General features: G+C 39.8%; 1 protein-coding gene across 7 annotated transcripts in view; it reads right to left on the bottom strand.

Moving 5' to 3' along the window:
- The window catches only part of EXOC6 (exocyst complex component 6), a 121393-nt gene that overhangs the window by 72768 nt on the left and 23603 nt on the right, over positions 1-25022 (bottom strand). For 3 of the 7 annotated variants that reach the window (XM_068139651.1, XM_068139652.1, XM_068139653.1), the window contains exon 1: positions 16374-16498. The exons of 1 other annotated variant lie outside the window; for it this stretch is intronic. In XM_068139651.1, coding sequence (XP_067995752.1) covers positions 16374-16456 — 83 coding nt within the window. In that variant the 5' untranslated portion in view covers positions 16457-16498. Of the gene's footprint in view, positions 1-16373; positions 16500-18702; positions 18991-25022 lie in introns of those variants that run through there. 3 more of the 7 variants (XM_068139657.1, XM_068139656.1, XM_068139654.1) reach the window with 3 other exon arrangements.

Raw genomic sequence — 25022 nt, 5'->3', positions numbered from 1 at the left:
TAAACTAATCCTAGAATATCCTCCTTTGGATTATGATAGGAAAATAAGGCTATGGTACTGGATGATAAGCTCATTCTTCCAAAGTGCACCAGAGGGGAAAAAAAAGTTAAGATTGTTCATCCAGGAAGTGGTACACCAAAGGAAAAATACCCTCAAACCTTTCCACCATGGTTTGACTTGATAGTTGGAAGGAGCAAACATGTGACAGTCTGTCTCCCTGAGGTTCTTGTCAGACTGCCTTGAGACTGTCCAGGATGACTGAGATTTAAAGGACTGTGGTAGAAGATCATGAGTGACCCACACCTGTAGTGGGAAGCACCTGCATCCAGAATTTGATGCTGGCTGGAGGGAGCAGCAGTAACCTGGTCTGAGAGAAAAGAAAGGTGCAAGAGACACAGCATTGAGTGAGCTCTCATTAGGCAGTCTAATGTTCTGCAGCTGAAGACATATGGGGAAGACCATATCACTGTTACCTGTAAAGGTATGAGACAAAGGTCCAAAATACACACTATGAGCTGGTTACATGAGTAACTGAGTGCTGTTTTGTCTCTACAATAAAAGTGTTAAAAACATTGGAACCCAGAGAGTGGACACAGAGGTACAGCCACTTGTCTCCAGAGTACCATTCCTGGAGAAGAAACAAAAAGACCTGCCTTCAGAAATATCAGACATCTATGAGCTTCCTCTGAATGAGCTGGAATCGCCACCTATACTGCACTGGATGCTAAAGCAAAAACACAAAACCCAGTTCAATTTATTACTGCTTCCTAGAGACTTTTATTTAAGGGTGGAAAAAGTCTCTGGGTCTTCTTCCAATGTTCTCAAAGGGAAGTGAGAAAGGAATATCATTATCACAAAGATAGAAAACTTCCATCTATCCCTGTATACTTGTACATTCTATAACAACTTACAGTATTCACAGTTATAAAGTATACAGTATACTGTTACAAAAATCAGGGTTTTTTTTCCCCTCAATAGTAAAGCTACTTATACTTCAGTTTAATTATAGTAAAGTATCCTGATTTACAATTTTCAGGGGTTTTTAAACAATATTCAGTTCAAAATCATACAGAGGATATATGTTTAAAATTGGGGGGGGGTAAGAAATTAATATTGTATTACCATCCCAACACACTACATTAACCACAAGCTTACCTTATTATATTAACTATTTTATGTTCTATGTTGTAGCATTTTCCAAAGAAATACTAATAAAATGGTGATCTGTGACCTAAAACACTATTTTGACCAAGCTCCTTAGGATTCACTAGTCGTATAAATTCCATATTAATTACATATGCAGACAGCTCCATCTTGTGGGAACAATAACAAATCAACCCTCATTAGCACTCCAACGAGAAAAAAAACTCCTGACACAGAACTGCTTAGCCTGTAAAGAAATAAATCATTGCAGCATTTAAAAGAAATTCACACTTTGTATCACAACTCTCTGATCTAGGTGAGAAGTAAGAAAATTAATTTAACAAGTTTCCTTACGATGCTGTACTCTGATGACACTATACACAAGCTATTTCAGAGGCTTCAGAAGGAAGAACTGGCCTTTTTTGAAAGTCTTTCTTTGTCAGGAGAGAGAAGCCATCTCAGGCCATGGACAGAAATCAGGCTTTTTCTCAAAATTGCAAACACAACTGAGGCAATGCAAGCCTGATTTACCTATTATGGAGCATTACACATAGCACAGTATGGTTTATTTCTGACAGCAAATCTTACTTTCCATATACAGGTTTCAAAAATAACCTACACTTACCTAAATAAAATAATTGTTACCTTCTAATAGTTATCTGAAGGTGTACATTCCAAAAGATTATGGCACTGCAAGCAAACCTGATGGCAATTCTGCCCTTTTCAGAGTTAAACTATCAGGCAAACAAATGACCATATTGCAACATCTTGAGAGAGACATGGAATCCTGAAAGCATCCCATAACTAATTCTTCTAAATCACAAGCCATGCTTGACAGAATTTGCAACACACAAGTAGAAACACCACACCAACACACACATCTACAACCAAGAGAGTGAGGAAGTGGTAACCCTTCCAGATACATTTCTGCAGGACTCCACCCTCCCTCTCACTTCAAGCTGCTTCATAAACAAGTGGGAAGTGTCATTAAAAGGGCAAACATGCCTAGGCCATCAAGAGAAATTTTATGTGTAATATATTTTTTTTTCCAATTTCTGTTTACATTTATACACCTTTGAATTAAGAGTCCCAAGGATCCTCTTCAGCTTTATGGGCCCCTGAAGTAGACACTGCTGGTCTGAAATACAGTGCAAAGCTGAACTGAGCCAAACTTAAAGGCATAATCAGTTTGTATTGCAATTGCTTTCATCCTATGATCTACACAGCTATAGGAACCTATAGAGTACTAGTGGTTGATTCACACCATGAAAATCTGAAGAACAAACTTTTTCAAATTGGGGAAAGAATAAAAAAAGGGGGGGGGGGGGGGGGGCAGGGGAGAGAAAACCACTGATGTTAGAGACAGACATTTGTACTTGATTTTGGCACAACAGGAGGGAAAAAACAAACCCACACAACCCAAACTGCAACAAAACAAACCAACCCACAATATACCATCCTAATTTTCAATCTGGAATGAGAGAACCTCAACTTGAGTGATGAGGCAGACATTAGTACTGCAAATCAGTGAGATATCAGTTACAGTAATGCCAGTCTAGGCAAATACAAGACAATGCAGAAGTACTTGAAAGAAGAAAAAAAATTAACTAGGAATAGTTAGAAACAACTTAACCTAAAGTAGAAAGATGTCTCAGTCGCTAGCTCCATTTGCAACAGGGGTATTTTTACCTTGATGTTTTCTTACCAGCTTGCCAGAAGGGAGAGAAACAAGCATAAAACAGTTTTGAATTCAGATCTTAATAAAAATGAAGGAGAAGTTTTCAGATAAGCAATAATTTTCCAGTTGAAGAAAATCAAAAAAGGTTATTTTATACCATTAAAAAAATCCCTAAGATTTTTATTTTCGAAACTGAACTATAGTATGAAAAATGTGTATTTAACAGGTCTTTAGGACAGTTTTTTGGTGCAAAAATCCATCGAGGCACTAGAGGGCACCATTCTATACACAAAAATACCAGCCAATGAGTAAGCAAAAAGGCTCATCTCCAGCGAGCTAAAATTCAGTCAGGAACCAAAAAAAAATCCAACCTGCCACGAATTCCACCTGATCCTTCACAAAATAATAATAATGGGGGGAAAATATTATCCTCATGTCATCTGAACCATTCTATAATGACAACTCCATAGGTATGCCTTATCACTCTAAACCACTCGACACAAATGCTTATACAGCTTCAGAAATATATTTCTGCTATCATTTAATATAAATATTTTCTGTGCAGGATACACGACATGAAATGCCTGAGTGCAAATAGCCTAAGAGAGGATCAGCACTTCACTAAGGAGGAAGGAAATAAAAAGTTGTGGGCCTAAAGAAAACGTAAGACCAGAAATTAATGCAGTACGTTGACTGGACTACAGGAAATGTAGACAAAGCAAGTGCACATAGATTAATAACTATAAAAGGAGAGGAGACTAAAAATATATTTTGAGAGCAAATAGCCCAGATTTGCTTCTTCCCTCCTCATCTTCAGTCTTCACATGTGTATCACCTTCTCACTAGAAAAGGAGAATTATCAGAAACCTGAATAGAACTTCCACTACAATCCACTTGGTGGGACTTCAGCACAGAAAAGAGAATTGCAAAAGTAACCAGAATGAGAACTAAAGTAATTTTGTTCCTTATAGCTGTGGCAATAATTGTAACTTTCCCATGGTAGACAGAACTGCCCTGGTAGTATGGCCTCAGACAAAAAATTAACTAAAAATAAAAGCCCCATATTTTCATAAGAAAATAACGATCCAGAAGATAGTATGAATTCCAGGTTAGTGATTAAAAGAAGCATAGCCAGCAGGTTGAGGCAGGTGATTCTCCCCATCTACTCCACTCTGGTGAGACCCCACCTGGAGTACTGCATCTAGTTCTGGAGCCCCTATTACAGGAAGGATCTGGACATGCTGGAATGTGTCCAGAAAAGGGCCATGAAGGTGATTAGAGGACTGGAGCACCTCTCTATGGAGACAGACTGAGAGAGTTGGAGCTGTCCAGTCTGGAGCAGGCTCCAAGGAGACCTTACTGTGGCCTTCCAGTGTCTTAAGGCAGCCTACAAGAAAGCTGGTGAGGGACTTTTCAGGGTGTCAGGTAGTGATAGGACTAGGGGGAATGGAACAAAAATAGATATGGGTAGATTCAGATGAAGAAGCTCTTCACCATGAGGGTGGTAAGACAGTGGAACAATTTGCCCAGGCAGGTGGTAGAAGCCCCATCCCTGGAGGTTCAAAAGGCCAGGTTGAATGTAGCTCTGAGCAACCTATCTAGTGTGAGGTGCCCCTGCCCATGGCCAGGGGTTTGGAATTAGACGATCCTGGAACTAGATGATCCTGGAGGTCCCTTCCAACCCTAACAATTCCATGATTCTGTGATTCTATAAACAGCTCTGTCAATTAAAGATCATTACTACAACAGTGTACCAGATAACAAACAAAAATTTAACAAATCCCTTTGGGGTTTGAAAAAAAATATTATTTCTTGAAGGTTTTGAGGGCTGTGTTGTGTGCGTGTGTTTGCGTCTTCAAATGGGCAACTGTTTGATTCTTAATTAGAAACTCATTAAATTTTTTAAGTGAAAAGTTATTTTCCCAGGTTTACAATAACAGGTTGTAACAGCAGCAAAGACTCTTAGATCATCTATTTTAATAATAGCAAAAAATAATCTCAGAAATATAGAGAAATAAATATTGGTATTTATACATGACAAAGTAGCCCCTCACTAATGACTTGTCACCTTCCACCATTTTCACACACCCCCAACCCTTCCTGTTCTGTTCCATTTCTAGGAGTAATTGCAAGTTTTCCACCTCTGCCTACATTGCCACAAAGTCTTTCATGTCCTGATTATGTAAGACATGAAGCAATGAAAAACTGTACACACACATTCCTTTCAGGGTACTGATAACCACTTACTAAGTGCCAATCAGTTGCACTACCATGAACGCTGTGACAATGGTGAGAATTACACCTGTCTGCACAACAACTGGACAAGTCCGACACGAAACATAAGCCTGACCACACAATTTCTGTACACACAATTCATCTGTAGAGTTTCAGACATAGGATTGTGAGAAAAAATTAATTCTGAACTTTGATCAGTTAAATCAAGAGACACAAAAAAGAAACACAGACATCCAAATCTTCTTCAAATTTTCAAAATAATGCTGAAAACAAAACACACAAATAAACCAGCTCTCAAACAAAGAAACTGCGCTTGTGGAAAATCTTTGGTTTAGAATTTGTACTTCGCATGTTCATTACAAGAAGTGAAGCAGTAGATGTATGCCCTCTCCCTCATTTCTCATTTGATTTTTTTTTTTTTAAGATATTTATAAAACAGTATTTGCCATTTACATAATGAGTTCAGTGGAGCTGATGCAAACACAAAACACTGACCATGCAAACTAAGATTCTGCCTTTAAAACAGATCTGTTACTGTGACTACAATAGTGGCATTCCTAACCATGATCCTGTATCACACCCTCTATTTAAGATGCAATTTCACAGGAAACACTGCAGAAACTACCTTTGTCCTACAATATACAAAGCTATTTTGTGTTTACACAGACTACAAAATTCGTTGGGATTTTTCCGTGGAGTAATTTCATGTAGATTGCTGCATACACCCTAAAAAGCTTTATAAAATAATGTCCAGGTGCTTCCTGTGATTCAACTTGAGTTATGGTAATAAGCACATTTCTTAAAACCAAAGCAGTCTTTCTATGCCAAGCCCTACCGAGAGTCCAGTTCTGCCATCCTTACTGATAATTACATCTCACTACTCCATTTAAAAGATCACATTACACGCCAGAACAACACAAAACTCAAGCTAATCAGGAAGAAAAAAAAGGGAAAAAAGAAGAAGAGAAAAAACATATTTTATTAATCTTAGTTTAGCTGTTCTGCTTTGCTTGCCTGGTTTTGCTGGATGTGCAATTTCTGTAAATTGTTCTCACTAATAGTATCCTGTTTCTATGAGCAGGAAAGGGCTGAGAACAGTTTGTTAGTTAACATTACTTCCTATAAGCAGGCTCCATATTCTGTAGTAGCAGCACTACAACAGTCATTGTTCCTGCTGGATAAGCAATGGATCACGCTGATGGCTGTTAATGGACATCCTCTGCAGCAAAACATGAACTGATAATCAGCAAACCCAGATTTGCAATAGACTTCCTCCTTCCTGTTTTTACATGCTGACCAAGGAGATGTCTCTTCCTACTAAGTCTTTGTGTGACTTACTGATGTATGAAGCAAGAAACTGAAAAACAAGTGCTGTGCTACTATTCTTTTTTTTCTAGTTTTGTGTTGTAATAGTAGATAAAAAAAGACAGCAAAGAAAATGCCAGCTCCACGCACTTGGGTACTATCTACCACCACATAACAAAATGCCAAGTCTGGCCATCTGTTTCAGATACCTAAACAGATACGGTGGAGATAGTTGGAACCTATGTTATTTCACAGAAAATAAAATAAGAAGCTGAAGTCCATGTAGCAATATTTCCACAAGTTGTAACATAAATTGTTCCAATTTAGGAGCAACGGATTACTCAGTTAATGAAATTCTGAGCTTCTAAATTGTCTTTAAATGTTAATGATCAGATTTCTATTCCATGTTCCAGAAATAATTAGCCATCTATTACAACCTAGAACTAATCTGTCTCTTACCTGCAGTACTTTAGACATCTTCAGGAAAAATACATACCAATTGTTTCAGCAGAACTTTCATGAGACATGAAATCATAGAACCATTGAATAGTTTGGGTTGGAAAGGACATCTAGCCCAAAGCGCCTGCAATGAGCAGGAACATTTTTAACTATGCCAGGTTGCATAGTTAAACCTCTAACCTCACCTCGAATGTTTGCAGGGATGGGCCTTCTACCACCTCTCTGGTCAACCTGTGCCAGCATTTCACTACCCTCACTGTAAAAAATTTCTTCCTTATATCTAGTCTAAATCCACCCTCTTTTAGATTGAAACCATTATGTTTTGTATTGTCACAACAGGCCCTGCTAAAGAGAGTGTCCCCATCTTTCTTATAAGCCCCCTTCAAGTACTGAAAGGCTGCAATAAGGTCTCTCCAAAGCCTTTCCTTGTCCAGGCTGAACAACCCCAACTCTCTCAGCCTGTCTTTACAGGAGAGGTGTTACAGCTCTCTGATGATTTTTGTGTCTCTCTTCTGAACCCACACCAACAGGTCCATGTCATTCTTGTGCTGAGGATTCCTGAGCTGGACACAGCAATGCAGGTGATGTCTCATCAGAGCAGGGTGGAGGGACAGAAACACCTCCTTTAGCCTCCTTTTAATATAGCCCAGGACACAGTTGTCACAAATGTCTAAGTTACTTATTTCAATAGGCTTTGAATGCCAGCAGCACACCGATGTAAAGGCATTATTTGAGAAATCAAGAAGTTCCAGATTAAATAAAATCTACAATAACTAAAATCTTTCAAACTCAGTTGGATTAAGTACGTATTCTATTCAATACACATCAAACCAGATAATCCTTTGATATACCACATTTCTCTGCAAACACATATCCAAAGCATACATTTCCCAATGATTTTATAGTATTAATTTTTGTTTATGAGCTCACATAGCCTATATATAGAAAGTATAAATAGAAAATCATCATGTATTTCTTTTATGCAAATCAACATCCTGTACTATAGATCCTTTCCACACTCCTATCTCACAGGATCACTGAATAAAATGAAAGGTGACTTTACATGGAATGTCTGGTTTTAGTTTAAAAGCCCAACTAAAACTAACTCACAGCATTAGGAAACAGTGTGGGGAAACCACTAACAGTGCAGAAGTAACTGACTTCTACTACCCTCTGTGAGCTTAATTCAGGCCTGTACCTGCTTGATAAAAAGACTAAGTGGTAGAAAATTTGTTCATGCCTGAGGGAAAGGTGACACTCCAGTACACTACAGAAACTGAACCTTTCAAGAGGAGATAGTATGCATTGCCTACCTGATTACAGTTTCCTAAGTTTACTAAGCAAACAAAAAGTGTCCAACACAAAAAAAAATGGCAATTATGTTACTTTCATGTTGAAATTAACTAAAAACAAAACACAGAAGGAAACGTTGCCTTGCTGAATTCAATGGGGTAGAGATCTTTCAAAGTCACTCTAAGCATAAGGAAATGTGCGAACTCTGAAAGTCCCAGTGAGAGTTGCTACCAACAGAAACACCTGAATGCATGTAACAGAGAAGGGAGTGTATTCAAATTGAAAGTTTAAACACTTCTTTTTGAAGTTGAAATGGTTCAAGAATATTCCCCTAGATACACATACTACAGTATACGCATTATTAGGTTTTTATTACTGTTTCACGGGAGAATTGCAAGTTAACTCACTGAAATTTTGCAAGCAAATTATTTTCTCTGAGAGTGGAAAATCTCATTCATGGTACTACAGCTGAACACCTTTCTCACACTGGGGAGGGAGGAAGGGAGGAAGAAAAATCCTATCCCTCTCTGTAGGTCCCTAGTGTACAACCATTCTAAGGCATCTTCTAGGTCCTCTTTGTCTAACTTCACATCTTTCCATCGAGGCTGATGCAGTCTGAAACCTGCTTCTTTTTTTTTTTTTCTTTAATACCTCTGTCAGTGATTAAGTTCGCTAGTAGTTTGACATTACTGCCAAAGGTTGAGGCACAGGGCGGGCTTCATCCAGGCTCCAGGAGAGAATGTTAACTCCTTCCTACCTATGACAAAGTTTTTCAGGTATACAAATATCTCCTCAGAAGACACGGACAAGATGAGGAAGTGTTGCTAAGTATACTTTAAGGTGAATAAATTTAACATGATGTCATTGTTATACCACGGTCTGTGGTAACAGTGATGAGGTTTGGGCATTTCAACCATCACCCCATAATAGCCAGAAATACTAACAGCGGGATTTTTGTAACTAGCTATTGCAAGCCCTTGAGCAAGATAAAATCTAATGTGATTACTTGATGCCAATACAAAGCTAGGTTGAATGTTTTTTAATTAGGTAGTAATTAATATTTTACTACAACTCATAGAAATAGTTTCCTATTTACGAACCCCTCGCTGGCATTATCTTAGAAACATTATTTAAGAAAGATCAATCCTTGTGGATTTTTATGAGCTCATTTCAGTAGTGTAATCCATAAAATGCAACATGACAAGACTTGCTTAACTGTATTTGGGTTAACTTCAGCCTTGTACATGCAAATGCTCTAACACAGGTCAAAACCAGGCTTATATTTAATTGAATTATGCTAAGGTTTCTTAGGAAGACATTTGTATCAAGGAAGTTACAAAGTCTCAGAGCAAAGGTTAAACAATGCACACAGAAAGCTATAGTGTATGCTGCTGGCTTCCAAAAAAATTCTGCAAGCAAGTAAGTACCCATGTGACTGGCATTTGTGAAGGATGTAAAATTATGCATTTCCTACACTTATGGCAGGCACAAAATCTGGGTCAACAGACACTAAATAAAATCAACTTGAGCAGTAAGTCGATGAAGAAACAACATGAGTAACAACTGGCTCTCCTGAATTTAACTGATCTGATGGTGAATAGCCATTCATATGAAGAGATAGCTAAATTTAGGTGTGACACAATGATACAAATTTCATAAATGACCTATCAAGTACACTGTTCTGAATCTCTCAGCAGATGTTCAACTCCATTTTTAAAGCTTTAATGTATTTTGAAACATGTTTCCTAAACACAGGAGTAATTTCAAGTTCTTTAGTAATACTTATGAAATTGGGCAGAGTCATTTCAGAGGTATTATTCATATAGGGTGCTAGTTAGGTTAAAGCATCACCTGGCAGTTGCCCATTTGGAAAACACTGCAAAAACTGAGTCAGAAGCTGATGCATGAACATTTAAAAAGATCAAGATAACCTGATTTGCAGACACATGCTTCATGACAAATTTAATCAGCATTGAACCTCAGGAATTTTTGCACAACAGAAAAATGCACTGCAGATATGATTACCCGCCGTTACAGGCTATATAAAAAAGTAGGTAAGTATTATATTGAAACGTAGTGATTGAAACAAATCCTCACCTTCTACAATATTGTTGGTCACCAATGGCAAATCTGACTGAAATATTAAGCTAGCCTACAGAAAAATGAGAACTGAAGCTCTGCCTCTGAATATTTAAATGCCAGATTAATCATTCTACAGGATGCACTCTTCTTGTGCTGTTTTTACTGCCATGTAATGGACTAGCTATTAAAAAAAGATACTGCTCCTTCATAGCTATATACATGGTGATAAACCTGGTCACAGAGATAGCTGTTGCCTTTTAATGTAAACAAAATACCATCAAATCCTGCAGCAAGTAACAAAACCTGCAGCTGACACTACAAGCCAGTCACCAGTTCATCAGGATACACTGTTTCAGTCAGTAGGCCATTCTCCTTCCTCCATAGCAACTCAGTTGCAAGATAGGAGTTAGTCTAGTCAAATAAACTGATACACAAATATACATCAAAGTACATTCTGTGACCTGATACAAAAACAATCACAAGGAATTTCTAATTCCTTTGGGCTGCTTTGTAACTCCAGTTTGAACTGGAACCAGGGATGAAACATACTAGCTTGAAAACTGAGCAGAGCTTGAAGACAGACCATTAATGAAGACACACACTGCTGATTTTCAAATCATAAAAATACAATACTGTAAAACATTATCATACTTCTTAAGACTGAAATACATGTTCCATCCATTTCAATTCCGATTCAAAGTACTGGTTAATGATCTCAGAGTCCTTTTACATTTGCTTTACATTTAAAACAAGAGTAAGCTATAGACAAAGATGTGAATTGCTGGCTCATAATCCAAAACCGAAAACACTGAAAGCAAATAAAAATGCTTTTAGACAATTGTACATGACAAGTAAGACCACAGGACAAAAAATGAGGGTAACCACATTTTGTCATTGGAGAACCACATCACAAATCCCAAGAGCCCATGGGCAAGTGCTCAGAAAAAAATATTTCCCAGCCTGTGAAAATGCTGCACTATCTTCCCACGTCTAGAGAAGTCATTCACACTACCTATGCTACTACTTACTAACTATTTTGCTAAAGACACAGAATCATGTAGCCAGACCATGCCTGATAGTAATATTAGTGTATACTTGTGGTATTCAGTCTTAGGCTGTGCCAGGGGAGGTTTAGGCTGGATGTCAGGAAGAAGTTCTATACAGAGCGAGTGATTGCCCATTGGAATGGGCTGCCCGGGGAGGTGGTGGAGTCACCACCATTGGAGGTGTTCAGGAGGAGACTTGATGGGGTACTTGGTGCCATGGTTTAGTTGTTTAGGTGGGTTGGATTGGTTGATGGGTTGGACGTGATGATCTTGAAGGTCTCTTCCAACCTGGTTTATTCTATTATTCTAAAACGAGTAACACTGAGGCTTCAGAACACCCTGTCATACTCCAAAGGGAATTCTAGGAACTTTGTTCACTTGGATTTGGACAGGCCCCCTCAATAGATACAGGACTATCTCCAAAATACAAATTATGGTTCCCAGTCTGGGCAAAGTACTTAGAGTTGCAAAGTATATCACAACTCAGTAAAAGCAGAAGAATTAGACACTCACTCCACATTTCTACCTCTTAATTTTCTTACAAACCTTGATCAGGAAAGGACAAAACAGTCTTTTACCAGCACAAAATAATCTTAGGGCACCCTGCCATATTGCAGTATCAAACAGAAACACATCAGCTTAGCACCTCTTGTTGGTCACTGCAGCCAGAGACTACATTCTAGTGAGATGATAGGAGGCCCTCTAATAAGTTTCATGGCCAGCACAACTTAGAAGAGGCTCTAACATCTACCAGACAATAGCCTGGTTATGATGGATTTCAAGAGCATAAGAACACAGAAGTTGCTTTTAAAACATTTTTATACTGACTTTCAGGGAGCACTTCATGAACCACAATTGTGGGTCCAAATCACAGAGTATATCCCACTTACAGCTACATCAAATTCCCCTTAGCCACAAAGTTCCCATCATTGATTCCCTCATAATTTTTAAATTGTATTTTACTTTTAAATTAGTTGTTCAGTCAAGCAACTATGGGCATGGAGGTACTTCTCTAAGAGGTAATGCATGCAGACTCAGTGACGTGAAGGTCAGAAGATGAAGTGTTCAGAAAAGGTCTACCATACGCTTATGCAATACATTGCCAAGTTAAAGAGTTAATTCAATAACTTTTTTTAAAGGGCTTTGAAATACTACACATAACCACAAGCTCATTGATTCATAAGTACAGTATATCAGGACACTGGCAGAGCATCTTCTATTCTTTCAAGCTCTACTTTGACCTATTTCAGCACACATACAACTAACTAATCAGCAGGCAAGGCAATTTTCATTTTAATAGACCTGATCTTATTAATCACTCTGGCATATCCAACAGAGTATTCAAGAAGTGTGAAGACACTCTTAGAAATCAACTCCTGAAGTTTTGTTAATTTATATTTATATGGAGTTCAGTGAGAATGTGAAAAAAACTTTTGTTAAAGTATTGTGGGGTTTTTGTGGAGGGAGTTGTGGTTTTTTGTTTGGTTTGGTTTTTGAGAGAGAGAGAAATAGGAATTGCCTTTCTTTCTCTTTTCTTTCCCTTTACTAAGATTAGAAATATGCTGACAATTCTCCCTGGTTTTGCAAAGCCCAACAGTATATGACATGAATTACAACATACTAGCACATTAAATAAAAAGGTGAGAGTGACGAGCTTTTAATGGGTGTTGTCATTAATCTCATTTAGTTAGCCATTAAAGCCAGAGAGACATTGAAAAAAAGTTTCACAGACTGCTGGAAAAAATACATTAATTAATCCTGGCCTGCTGTACACACAGTCTGCCTATTTAATGAAAGGTATGCTATATAGCTGATTTAAGTCTCATTTATAATTCAGTGTGTCACTAAATGTAGAGATGCAAGTTAGATAACAGCAATTTTAAATCCTCCACTTGAAATTTTAAAAGAAAATCAATTTCATCAAATACAGTAACAATTAATTTAGTCAAATACAATCTCTTCACTTTATATTTCTTGAGATCTAGAGCAATCCTTAGGAGCTCATTTATTTTCTTATGCACTAAACAATCAAAATTGTACTAGCTGTGCCTTGATTCCTCCTATAAAGGACCTGCATTTCACATTCCTGTTCCCAGCACTAGAAATCACTTGCAGGTTCAGTCTGTATGTTGTTTCTGATCTCTAAATTACATCAAATAAAATTAAATGTCAATATATATTATTATTATTCTTTATATCAAAAACACAAGTGCTGCCACTCTTCTAGCAGTATAGGAAACACCACCCTGGCAGAGACAACTATACCAAACTAGCAAACGAAATGCTGAAGAAAAACAAGAGCAGAAATGTGTTTCCATGGAATCTGTGTATGGCCCATGAAGAAGTAAAATAAAAAATTACACTTCCTCTGTGAAGCATGGATGCACTAGGAAGGTACTAAGGTCTGGACATGAGCAATTAAGGATAAGTCAGATCTTGCATATCCTGCGATCTTCAGCATTTAGTGTTACCTCATGCTACTTATTTAAACCGCTCACCACAAGCCCATTCTTTAGTTCTGATATTTAAGTAGGTATGTTGGTACTTCATTTCATGTCATGATGCTGTAAGTATTCTCCCAGCACTACAGACCATAGATTAAAAACATATTCCTCTTCACATAATGAAATTAATGGAATTTCAGTCACTACATGAGACAGCTGGCATCAATGGCTTCCACCCCTGGAAATCAATGGATAATTTTATGTGCTATCCTTATGCAACTGCATATGGCACTACTCAGCTCATTTCTTTGATTTGTATTGTTTAGCAAGCAAAACCTAAATCTTGTGCAGAAAACAATGCTCCATTTTACCTTCACACTTTTGTTCAGTGAAGCAGATCTTGTTTAGACTTCAGCTTCACACAGCAGTTCACAGGCATAGCTGATCAGATAGCTACAGTTTTGATTTTAAACAGTGCTGTTCTTATAAAGTAGTAGCATATTTCTGTGATGTTGGTTGGACTTTTTTTCCAAAACATTCAGCCAGGTGTAACTATTCTTTAGCCTTTTTTTTTATTATTATTATTATTTGTAAATAAACACTAGAGGTTAAATGAGACCAGTGCACACTTCTCTTCTAAAAAACTCCCTAAGTCAGAAATGCAAAACTCCCCTTCAGAAAAGTCAGTAAGATAACAAAACAGATAAGATAAATGAGCTACAGATAGAAAAAGAAAGGACAGGAATAGACAAAGAAATATAATTTTATATGTTTAATATGTATAAGAGATTCATATTGTCCCTTCCACCTTTTGCATCCCGCGCCCATCAACATTTGCAGTTCCCAGACATGCCTTCTTCTACTTTGCTGCCTGGCTCTCTGCATGTCCTTTACAAAGGTTCCTCTGATATAAGTTCTGTACACTATGAGACTGTAATTATATTTAACATTTTGTTTCTAAGTTGTTCGTTTTAGTGTGGCTTTTGCAGACATCAACTCCAATCTGTCTAGGCTTGCTAGATCAAATAGCCTCCAGTGACAACTCAAGTCTGAAAGCATCTCAGCTACTTTCTCTCAGCCTGAGCTACAAACACTCACAGGTAAAGCTCCTTGAGACCTCCACACTTTATTCCCAGTACTGTCTTGTGTTTTAGGAACAGCAAGGGAAGATTAGAGCACAGTTTGCTCCAAGCTGGCCTCCAGTACCGGGCTGAATACACAAGCAGTTCTTTGCCATCCTGTCACACTCTCTGGGCACTTCTGGTACTGATTTACCCCAGCCTTGCACAAATGGCCAGACTGCCACCTACCCTCAGCATTGGAGGACCCACAGCAGGCATACACAGCCAACTAGAAAGTCACTGCGTGGGAAATGACCCACTTCCTATGCAACATATATTTCTCTTCCATCAGTTCTCAGCACCAGATTCCCCATCCATGTACCTCGTGTTTGCCCCTTTCCAGCCCTACCCATGCTCTTCAGCAACCACCTTCTCTCCAGGCAAAGCCACCAGCACCCCACAGTCTGCTGCCACACAAACCCCCTATTACAGTCCCCTGCAAACGAACTCTCTGTATCTTCCCAAACAGATAACACACAAATTCATAGGTCTCTCTTGCCAGTTTGCCTAGTGTTCATGCTTTTTCACTTCTTTCAGATGTCTCTGATCAGTAAAGCATCAGCTCAGGTCCAGGATGAATATCCCCTTTTCCCATGCACCTCATCCATACCCTGATTCACTCCATGCAGGCCCTGCTCTTCTCGCCCCAGCTCAAACTGAAGGGCACCAACACATTCCTCTCTAAAAGGAAAGCTTAAGAAAATCCTCTCTGCAACATGCAGGAAACGTCATTTGGCAATATGCAGAACTGAATGGAAAACAAACAAAAAAAACCCACAACCGAAAACCCACATCAATTAAAAAAAAAATCACCAAAGTCATGGCATTTCAGAAATGCTTTGGACACTGTCACATTTCCAGAAGGAACCTCACCGGGCCACATTTCAGACTGCATTAGGAAAGGCTGCATATAGAGAAGCCCTGCAATTACTGGTGCAAACACCCAAAACACCCACCCACCCAGCAGAGTTTCGGTCCTGTTCTTAGCGCAGACCCGGGGGCACCAGTACACCTCGGGGAGATGCTTTATGTCCAGGAGCCCTCCCAGCGCGGGACGAGGGAGATACCGGCACTCGGCGAGGGCGCCCACCCTCTCCGGAAGCCGGGCAGCGCCCCGCTTCCCTGGCAGACAATGACAGAGGGAAGGCAGCTCGGGGGCTGGGGCACGGCCGCAGCCTCCGCTCAGCCTTTCCTTCCCTATAAACGCCGCCGGCCCGAGAGTGACAGCCACGCCGGCTCCACTCCCTGTCTGCGGCGGCCCCTTCTCCCTCCGCCATCCCAAGGGGGGTCGGGGTGCGCCGTCCCCGTAAAGCTCGAGTCAGGAGGCCGGAGGTCGGGCCTCCGACAGTCTCCCACGGGGAATGCGTGTCCTCTGTGGGCCTGGAGCGGCCGCTCCCACCGGAGGCGCTGCGGGCAGCCTCGCGGTGTCTCTAGGGAGGAGCTGTCAGAAAGCGCGGCCGGGCCGCGCCGAGCCGGGCCACTGTCCACCGGGCCGGTGGACGGGCTGGCAGGGCCGAGCAGGGAACCCTTGCCCGCCGCCCGCGCCGCGGCCCCCGCCGCCCCTCACCTCAAGGTGGGTCCCACGCAGGCCGTGTCGGTGCTTTCGATCTCCTGCAGTATCCGATCATGCTCGGGGAGACTCTCCGCCATCTTGGATGGGAGGGACCCGGCAGCCGTGCCGCTGCGGGAGGTGCCGGGGAGGGACCGAGGGCGGAGGCGGCCGTGGAGCGGGGCTGGGGGCAGCGGGCGCCGCCGGGGCGGGCTTCCCGGCGCGAAGAGAGGCAAGCGGGCCAGGCGAGGGTGAGGACAGAGAAGAAGGGGCGGGCGAGGAGGAGCAGGTCTCACCGGTCCCCACCCGCCTGTTTCGCAGCGGGTCGCCGGTGCCTTGGATTAGTGCTACTCCGGGGGCGACCAGCAAAGGCCCTCCATCCCTTGGGCGCTAGCTCCCGGTATGGACCGAACGCAGCTGCAGCTGCCCCTGCCTGCCGCCACCCGCTCGGCCCCGCTCAGCGCCCTGCTACAGAAGAGACACGCATAATCCGACCCCTTTCCCGGCTATGCTACGGACGGACAGGTGGATGGACAGACCAGCTGCTTTTACCGCTCCCGGTTGCATCGCGATGCAAGGATGCCTTGAAGGCTTACAGAGTCCAACCCTGCCTTTTCCTCGGGGCTAGTTCTGTTTTGCTTCCAAGCATGTTTTTTGGGTTTGGTTTTTTTGTTGGATTTTTTTGTTGGTTTGGGGGTTTGGGGTTGTTTTTTAATATTTTATAGGGTTTTTTTTTTATTTTAACTGGGCCGCTCACGGACATGCGAGTGGTTATAGTCCCAGCAGGGAGGTGACAGCGGTGCGTCGACGGCCGCGGAGCCGGCGGCACCGACCCCTAACGCGGAAGCTCCGCAGGGTTTTCTGCGTTCAAATTTAGTCACCAATTTGTTTCCTTCCTTCCTTTACGTGGTAGAAATTTGGGGGTCGGGGAAAAAAATAGAACAAGAATTGAGCTTCATTTTGTGCATTGACCTGCTAGAAACTGGTCTCACTAGAAATTGGCCTGTTGTTTCCTACCGCCCTCAAGAATGGCTACAGCAAAGCTTCATTTTCCAGTGAAGGAGAACTGTTTTCTATTTAAATAATGCACTTTGTAGTTTGTGGCCAAAGATCAACTAGTCCTTGGGTTTTGCATGCTCAGGAGACAGAGTACACCTACTTTCTGGGCAAAACTATCTGTGCAGAAGTGGGAAGCCAAAGTAAAGAAACAGGCCTGAAGTATAAAACTTGACTTTTCCAGGGAGAGACTAACAAGAGTTTCCAACTATGAATGCATCAATGTCTAGACACTAGCCAGTTACAATCATTTGGCACCCTTCCAATCATTGTAATTAATCTTTTTCTCTGCCCAGGTGCAACTACACCTGGATACTAGTTAGTTAATGGCACCAAAAACTCTGGACATCTTGTCTGTGCTTGTGGATTTGTCGTATTCAGTGTTGATTCAAAAGAATGTATTGATGACACTTACTAAATCAAGTACTATTCCAAATGTAGACAAGTACTTACAAAGTGCATGCTGCAGAAAGAAAACAGGAAAAATCTTACAGACTACCACTGCAGTAGTATTTCCTTCAAGAAATCACTTAAATGCAGGAACAGTCTTCCCACATCCCTTTTTGTTGTTTGTTTTCCCTCTTTTTTCCCCCCATGATCAGGTTATTGAAGTAATAAATGGACATACATTTTTCAGGGTAAATTATATTTTCTTTCTTTAGCTTGGTAGTCACTGCAACCTGACGCCTACAGTACCAGCAGGCTATTTTTAAAACTCTTCTGCAGATACTGACAGTATGCTTAACCATGGAACATCATAATCTTTTATGTGTTACTTTTTTGTAGAGATGAATAAGCAAGGGAATTATTTTTGTTTTTGCACTCTCACCATTAAGCAGTTTCCATAAGCAGTACATTTTAAAAAATATTAGATTCTTCAGATAATCTATTAACAGTAAAATCTCATGTAGCTGTGTCTTTAGTGATTAAAAAAAAAAAAAAAAGAAAAATTAAAAAGTGGCATTTATTTAAATAAAATAATTACTTCTTGGAAAATGTAGCTGTTAAGATCAAACTAAAACAACTTCTACACAAAAGACCACACTTCCCCTTGTTTTCGTGTTTAAGAGTAATTTCTTCACAGAGAATCTGTAGCCAGCTTTCAGTAATAGACAGCTTTGTCCTGCTGGAAAGAGCTAAGTGACCTTGGTTTGTATTTTTTCATTTAGGGCCAACCACATAGAAATTAAATTCAAGAAAGGTTTCTAATATATTTGGCTGACTGAAAGAACAGCTATAGAATGGAACAAATTCATCACGAACAATGAATTATTATCTAAAAGATGCATACCTTAGGGTGGTTCCAAGAGGCAGCTGAAAGGACTGGATCTCAGCAAGGGCATTTTCATATATCTGATCTTTGTTTTCTTCTATATACAGTTCTGACAGGTTTGACTTGCTTTTCCTTGCCATAGATTAGCGTAAAACTAGTCTAACTTTAGGAGAGGACTTTTATTGTGATTACTATCGTTGACTAAGTGACTATGTAGTCAGCGAAACCAGGCATGAAAAAAGAGATCCTGAGCGAACCTCGTGACTCCTGAGGACTTTGTGTCCAAGAATGGTGCACAGCTGCTGTTATCCTGTCTCTGCTGGTAACATTTGCCTCGTATGCAGTATCCAGGCCTGCACAGTCTTTTTTGTGAGTGCGTCCAATTTATTTGTCCTAACAGGAAATTTACTGTAAAAATTGATACTTTTACACTCTTGTAACAGTCTACCGGTAATAAATATTAAGCTTGAAATTTAGTCAATTTGAAAGCACCATTTTAAAGCACTAGGTGTCAATGCTCTATTTCTCTATTAAGTCTTATGAGATTGAAAGTACTAATAATTTTTTTTTAATATTCCTAATTTTGCTGTATGAAAAGCCTGCATGCACAGTAAATTAGCTGCTTTCTGAGCCTTGCAAAGGAGACTGGAAAAGCACAGAAACTTTTATGCTCTTGTCTTTTCAGCATTAGTAGAGGTTACTTACAATAACAGAGTGTAAAAAATGCTCTGAGATAACTGTGGCTTTGATATGAGCGTTCAATAAACAAAACTGTTTCTAATTCCTTACCTGTGAGGAATTAAAAGAAAATGGAAAAACTACAATTGTTGAGAGAGGTGCTGCTGTCAAAGGTCATTATGGTGACAGCAAAGATAATACTTCGCACAACTGCCACCAATTACTTTAATTCCAGGCAGTTACTTCAAACATGAGCCTGGAGTTCTAGATCTTTCCATTTAAACAGCTTTTTTATAAACCAAATTCAATAATACGTGGCAGTCAATTTGTATTTGGATAGTTCAAAAGTTTTAATGAAAATTTGTCTCTTATTTCAATACTGCTCCTGGCAAAATGGATGAGAGTCTTGATACTCATGGTACAGTCAACAGTTAAATACAGGAAACCAAAAATGACTCATTTCTGTCCAGGGTGATACGTTGTTTATTCACTTCTCCATGCCTAGCAGGAACACTGAGGAGTTTGTATCAATAGTGGTGGGAAAGAGCTCTGAAGGCGACTATAAGTTGCATACAAATCTGTAATGTGTTCCCATAAACAAGCTGCTTTAGTCATCTGTTTATTTTTAAACCAAAATCAAGCAATTTCTCTGTTGGCATTAATTTTCAATACATTTCCTGCTTTCCTGTTCTAAATGAGGCGTGAGCCATTTTTACAACTTTTCACAAGAAATGGGAGCCTGTGCTTGACCCATCCAGCCACTGGATGTCACACAAAGGCAGGCAAAAGGGTATTATAACTACGCCTAACCTTAACAAACACCAGATTCAGTGGTAATTTATCAGTTATGAGGTGACCCTAAGTAAACTGCAAAAATCGTTATACTGTATTATCTGAAGCTTATTCACATGATAGAAGAAAGTTCATCTGCTGCCACTGTTGCAGAGCACAGGCAGGCCAGGTAAATCAGAGATGCCTTGGACAGCCGTCACACGCTGTCTTGCAAGTAAAAGGATGCAGTGATGGGAGCATGTATACAGAGTGCTTTTGTGAATGTTTTTATACAATTCTAAGTGAGCTCAATATTAGCAGAGGTTTTGGGTACAATTTCTTCTTTCCCAAGAACTCATGCAGAAGCTTGCTTTAGGAATAAATCAAACAAAATAAACCATACTCTGGATTTGTGGTGTGAATGTTATAGGTAGCACTGCTGTCTGGAAAGAAATGTGTTTAATAACAAGCAAAGCAACATAAAAAGAAGCAAACAAAAAAAAGTTAATGACCAAATAAATAGGTAGGTATCACAGTATAACTTAGGTTGGAAAGGACCTCGAGGATCATCTAATCCAACCTATCAACACAGACCCCATGACTAGACCATGGCACCAAGTGCCACATCCAATCTCCTCTTGAACGCATTGAAAGGTGTTACAGTCTGGTTGTGGAAGTGGGTCTTGTGGTACCTTGGTTCTTTGTAGAGGTAACCCTAGGGTTACCCGACCAGGGCCAAATTGCACAAGGCCCTGTTTGTCTCCCCAAAGTGGTTTGCACTCACACTGAGTCTGTGTAAGACCATGACATGTGGAGAAGGCTTTAACATATAGCAGCGTATCTAGCTGATCCCAGAAGCCATTTCTCCTGCAGGTGATCCTGCTTCTTCCCCGTGTTATCTGTCCACCATACCCTCTCTGTTCCTGTCTTCTACTTCTCTATACCTTTTCCATAATCCCAGTGTTGATTAGACATGCCCAAAGTGCACATCTTTCAGTCATATGTGAGCCTTTCCTTTGTACAGATGATTTCAGGGCCACTCTCAAAAGGCTTTGTGGAACTGCCTTATCCACAGAAAGAAAGACTTTTTGCAAAAAGACAAAAGGACAGATTCCATACTGTGACACAGAATCACAGAATAGTATGAGTTGGAAGGGACCTCTAGAGATCATCTAGTCCAAACCCCCCTGCTAACAAAGGTACATCTAGATCAGGTTGCAAAGGAATACATCCAGGCAGGTTTTGAAAGTGTCAGAGAAGGAAACTCCGGAACTCCTCTAGGCACCCTGTTCCAGTGCTCTGTCAACAAGATTGTGAAGCAGGATGCACAGGCTTATCTTAAGCAAAATCACTTTCACCATGTCCTTTCTCCCTTTCCTCCCCTAATTCCCACTCTTCCCCAACCTCAATCAGATACCAGAGGGCCAAGAACTGCTAGTTTAAATCTAGCCTGCCTCTGTTAATGCTTGAAAAATGCATTTTACCCACATGACAATTACAAAAAGAGTAGCATGTGCTGTAGTATAGTCATCCCCTACTGGATATGTAATCCCACCATAGATTACTTTTTCTTTCAAATTACCAATGAGAGATTAGCAGCAGCAAATCATCAAAAGTCTGTTTAATTTTCTTTTCCAGTTGGACTGGAATCCTTTTTGCATGATTCATGGAAAAAAGGGAAGGGGGGAAATGTCCACTCTCAAATGGGATTACTAAAGATAATTTTCACATGCAATGCCATCCATAACAAATTACTTCATTGGTCATTGCTCAGATACATCCTCTTTACATCCCTCCACAAGGACAACAATGGCATTAGTCATTTCTCTGGCATCTCCTGCTCTGGTGTTGCCTCCATTCCTGGGTTCATCCCCAAACTGGACACTTGCAAACTAGTTCATTCTCCCTAGAACCTGTTCCACTTATGCCATCTTCTTTTCTGATAGCCAGACCCAGTTCTGCCAGCCTCTCAGATGAAGCAACAGCACAGTCAAATGGTTCTTGGGAGGGACAGGCAAATAAGGAGCTGCTGTAACTACCACTGATATCTTTTGCCTTGACACACTTAGCTTTTAGAAATTTTATGTAAACCTGAATAGCCACCTGTGCTTGTTGAGTACTGCCATCAGAGACTTACCAGGAGGAAGAAGGGAAGTTTAATAACTTGTTTCTTGATTTCTCCACACCCTCAAACACTTCTAATCACCAGCATGCACTTACCTATATCTTACTATCAACAATACAGCTGTGTCTAGCTCAGCCTGGCCCATCTGACCAGGACAAAATTATTTGTCTCAAATGTACTATTGACAGTTTGGAATAGGAAGCCCAGACAAATACAATGCTCAAGACTATGCCACCAGGAATCAGGCACCTTTGCCCAAGCAAATATAGCAAGAGTAGCTATGCAGGAACAGGTAATTCACTGTAACTGATGTTTTAGTAACCCATGTACAATATAGGCTGGGCTGAATGGAATGCTTGGAGAGTGTAAGACTGATCTGGCTACAAAACATTGAAGACAGCAATCTCTTCTTTATAAATAGGGACTGCTGGTATCTTTCTAGGCCTCTTCATTCATTACACTGAATTGAATTGACATTTTCCCCTTTTTTTAAATAAAACCATGTGACTGTGTATGAAATAGGAGTTTTATAATAATTTTAATAGAAAGCATAGTGGTTAGCTACTTCTTATGCTTTGATCTTTATAATCTACTGCTTTTTCAGATTAAATACTTGGACATATTGAGAAATATGATATTAACCTTTAGGAACTATAAGATGGCCTCTCCATATCAGGTAGAAGGCCTCTGTGTAGGATTCGCAGATATTTGCTGCAAATTAATATGTTTTTAAGTTGTCACAGATGCACTTGATTACAATAGTTTTCAGGACAAAGTGTGCTTTAGTTTATTGGATATAAAATTGTTATTTCTACTTAAAAAAATAGCATTTATTGTCAAGTATTGCATAAACACCATAGGACAAAGGAAATGTGTTAAGAATTTAGTACTCAAAGTACTACCAGGACTAATAATCTGACTTTTCTAGAACTGAATGGCTGCCGTCTCTCTGCAGTGCATTACTACTAAAACATGTTTAGCAAGCATCTGATAAAATGTATTCTTTTAAGGTGGCTGACTTTCCTGATCACTCCATACTGCCAGTATATTACTTACCAGCATGGAAATTACTTTGTTTTTTTTCAAAGCATTTAAGTGAATTATGCTTTGTGAATTCTGGTAAAAAATGTGTGCATGCATTTTGGTTTGTTCTAATTACACTGGATTTAAGAATTGGGCAGTATATCTAACAATCGTCAGCAAAAGGTTAAGGAAATAACATTTTATTGCACATTTACACCTGTTACTTTTGAATTACACTAAACAACACACACCTATCCCATTAGGAAGGCAGTACATCACTAAATACTTTTGACATTTCATTGACATCTTTATTGTGCCTAAAAATATCAGGAGAGATCCTCAGCCAGTGCTGATATTATCTTTGTAACAGTCAATAAAGCCATCGAGACTGCTGTCTGAATAGAGGTATTTCTGTCTGACAGCAGCAGGAACTAAAGAAGAATCACTCTCATCATACATGTTTTTATAAGTCTCGATGTCATAGAGGGACGAGTACTATTTCATTTTCATTGCCACATACAGACCATCAAATAATTCTCAGCCCAGCTCTGGGCAGACACAAAAAGTAACTAACAATTCACACCAAAGAACTTAGCACAGCATATGAATTTCATATTTGAAGGAGACACTGCTGTATAATGTTAGATAACATCTTACAAAGACAGACACCTGAGTGGTGATGGCCAAGTGACCCTGGCTGGGCGAGTTGCTCTGTCAACTGGACCACAGTGACTGATGGACACCACATCTACTCTGAGCCTATCTTCACTGCAAACTAAAACTCTTTGACTGAAACCACCACGAATAAATTACTCAAAAGCTTGATCATTTTTACCATGGCCTATATTCTTTAAATGCTTTTGGGGAAAGAAAAAAGAAACAATAATCACTTGTCTGAAAATAAGCTTGGAGCACTTGAGCTGACAATTAATTAAACTAGATGTCTCCATAGGTATTTTCAGTCTCTCAGGTTCTTATTTCAGTTTAGTTAGAACTCCCTCTAACTGACCTAAGTACAATAACTCTGCCTCAAAAAAAAAAAAAAAAAAGAAGAAAGGAATATTATCAAATAGCTTTTTTGCACCAGTTCTCTGCAGGTTAGGCTTACACTTCAGCCGCTTACCTCACTCATACTTTATTGAAGTTTGCAAGAGGGTATAATTAACATGAGCTTACCACTGTGTGATGATTGGTATTTTAATTACCCTGCTAGTCAGATCTGGCCAGAGGAAATCTTCAGAACTATTTTTTTGCTAAACAGCCCGTGCCCAACTGTTCACTACCGTTAACAACACAGAGAGGATTTAGAGGAAATATCTTGGCAATATAGCCTGCTTAGATAACCTGGGGTTTACTACTGTGAAAGATCAAAAAAAGCCCCCATTGCCAAACAGAACCATACTTCAAGAGAAAATCTTTTTTTTTTTTTTTTCATTTTCCCCAGAAAATTAATGCAGGAATCATTACTTACAGTATCATACTCTACTATTTCGTAGCTACATTCAATGAACATAGTTGGTTAGACCTTGTAAATCAACACTAATAGATCTGAAAGGAACTGCTTGTTTTTTGAGAACATTCCAGGCCACAAACAGCTTTTCCAGTGAAAACTGAACAATTACAATACAACTCTGTTTTGCTAAGAAAATAGGAAATTATGCTAAACAAAAGGGAGTGTTTATTTAGAAATTCCAAGGCCATTAATTCATATTAAGAGACTGTGCTCAGAGACTACAATCAA

The sequence above is a fragment of the Melanerpes formicivorus genome, unplaced genomic scaffold (genome assembly GCF_026170545.1).
Source record: "Melanerpes formicivorus ecotype bairdi unplaced genomic scaffold, bMelFor1.0.p_v2 SCAF_6, whole genome shotgun sequence".
Lineage (NCBI taxonomy): Eukaryota > Metazoa > Chordata > Aves > Piciformes > Picidae > Melanerpes > Melanerpes formicivorus.
Note: the sequence above shows the minus strand (reverse complement) of the source record. Positions and strands in the feature narration are given on the sequence as shown.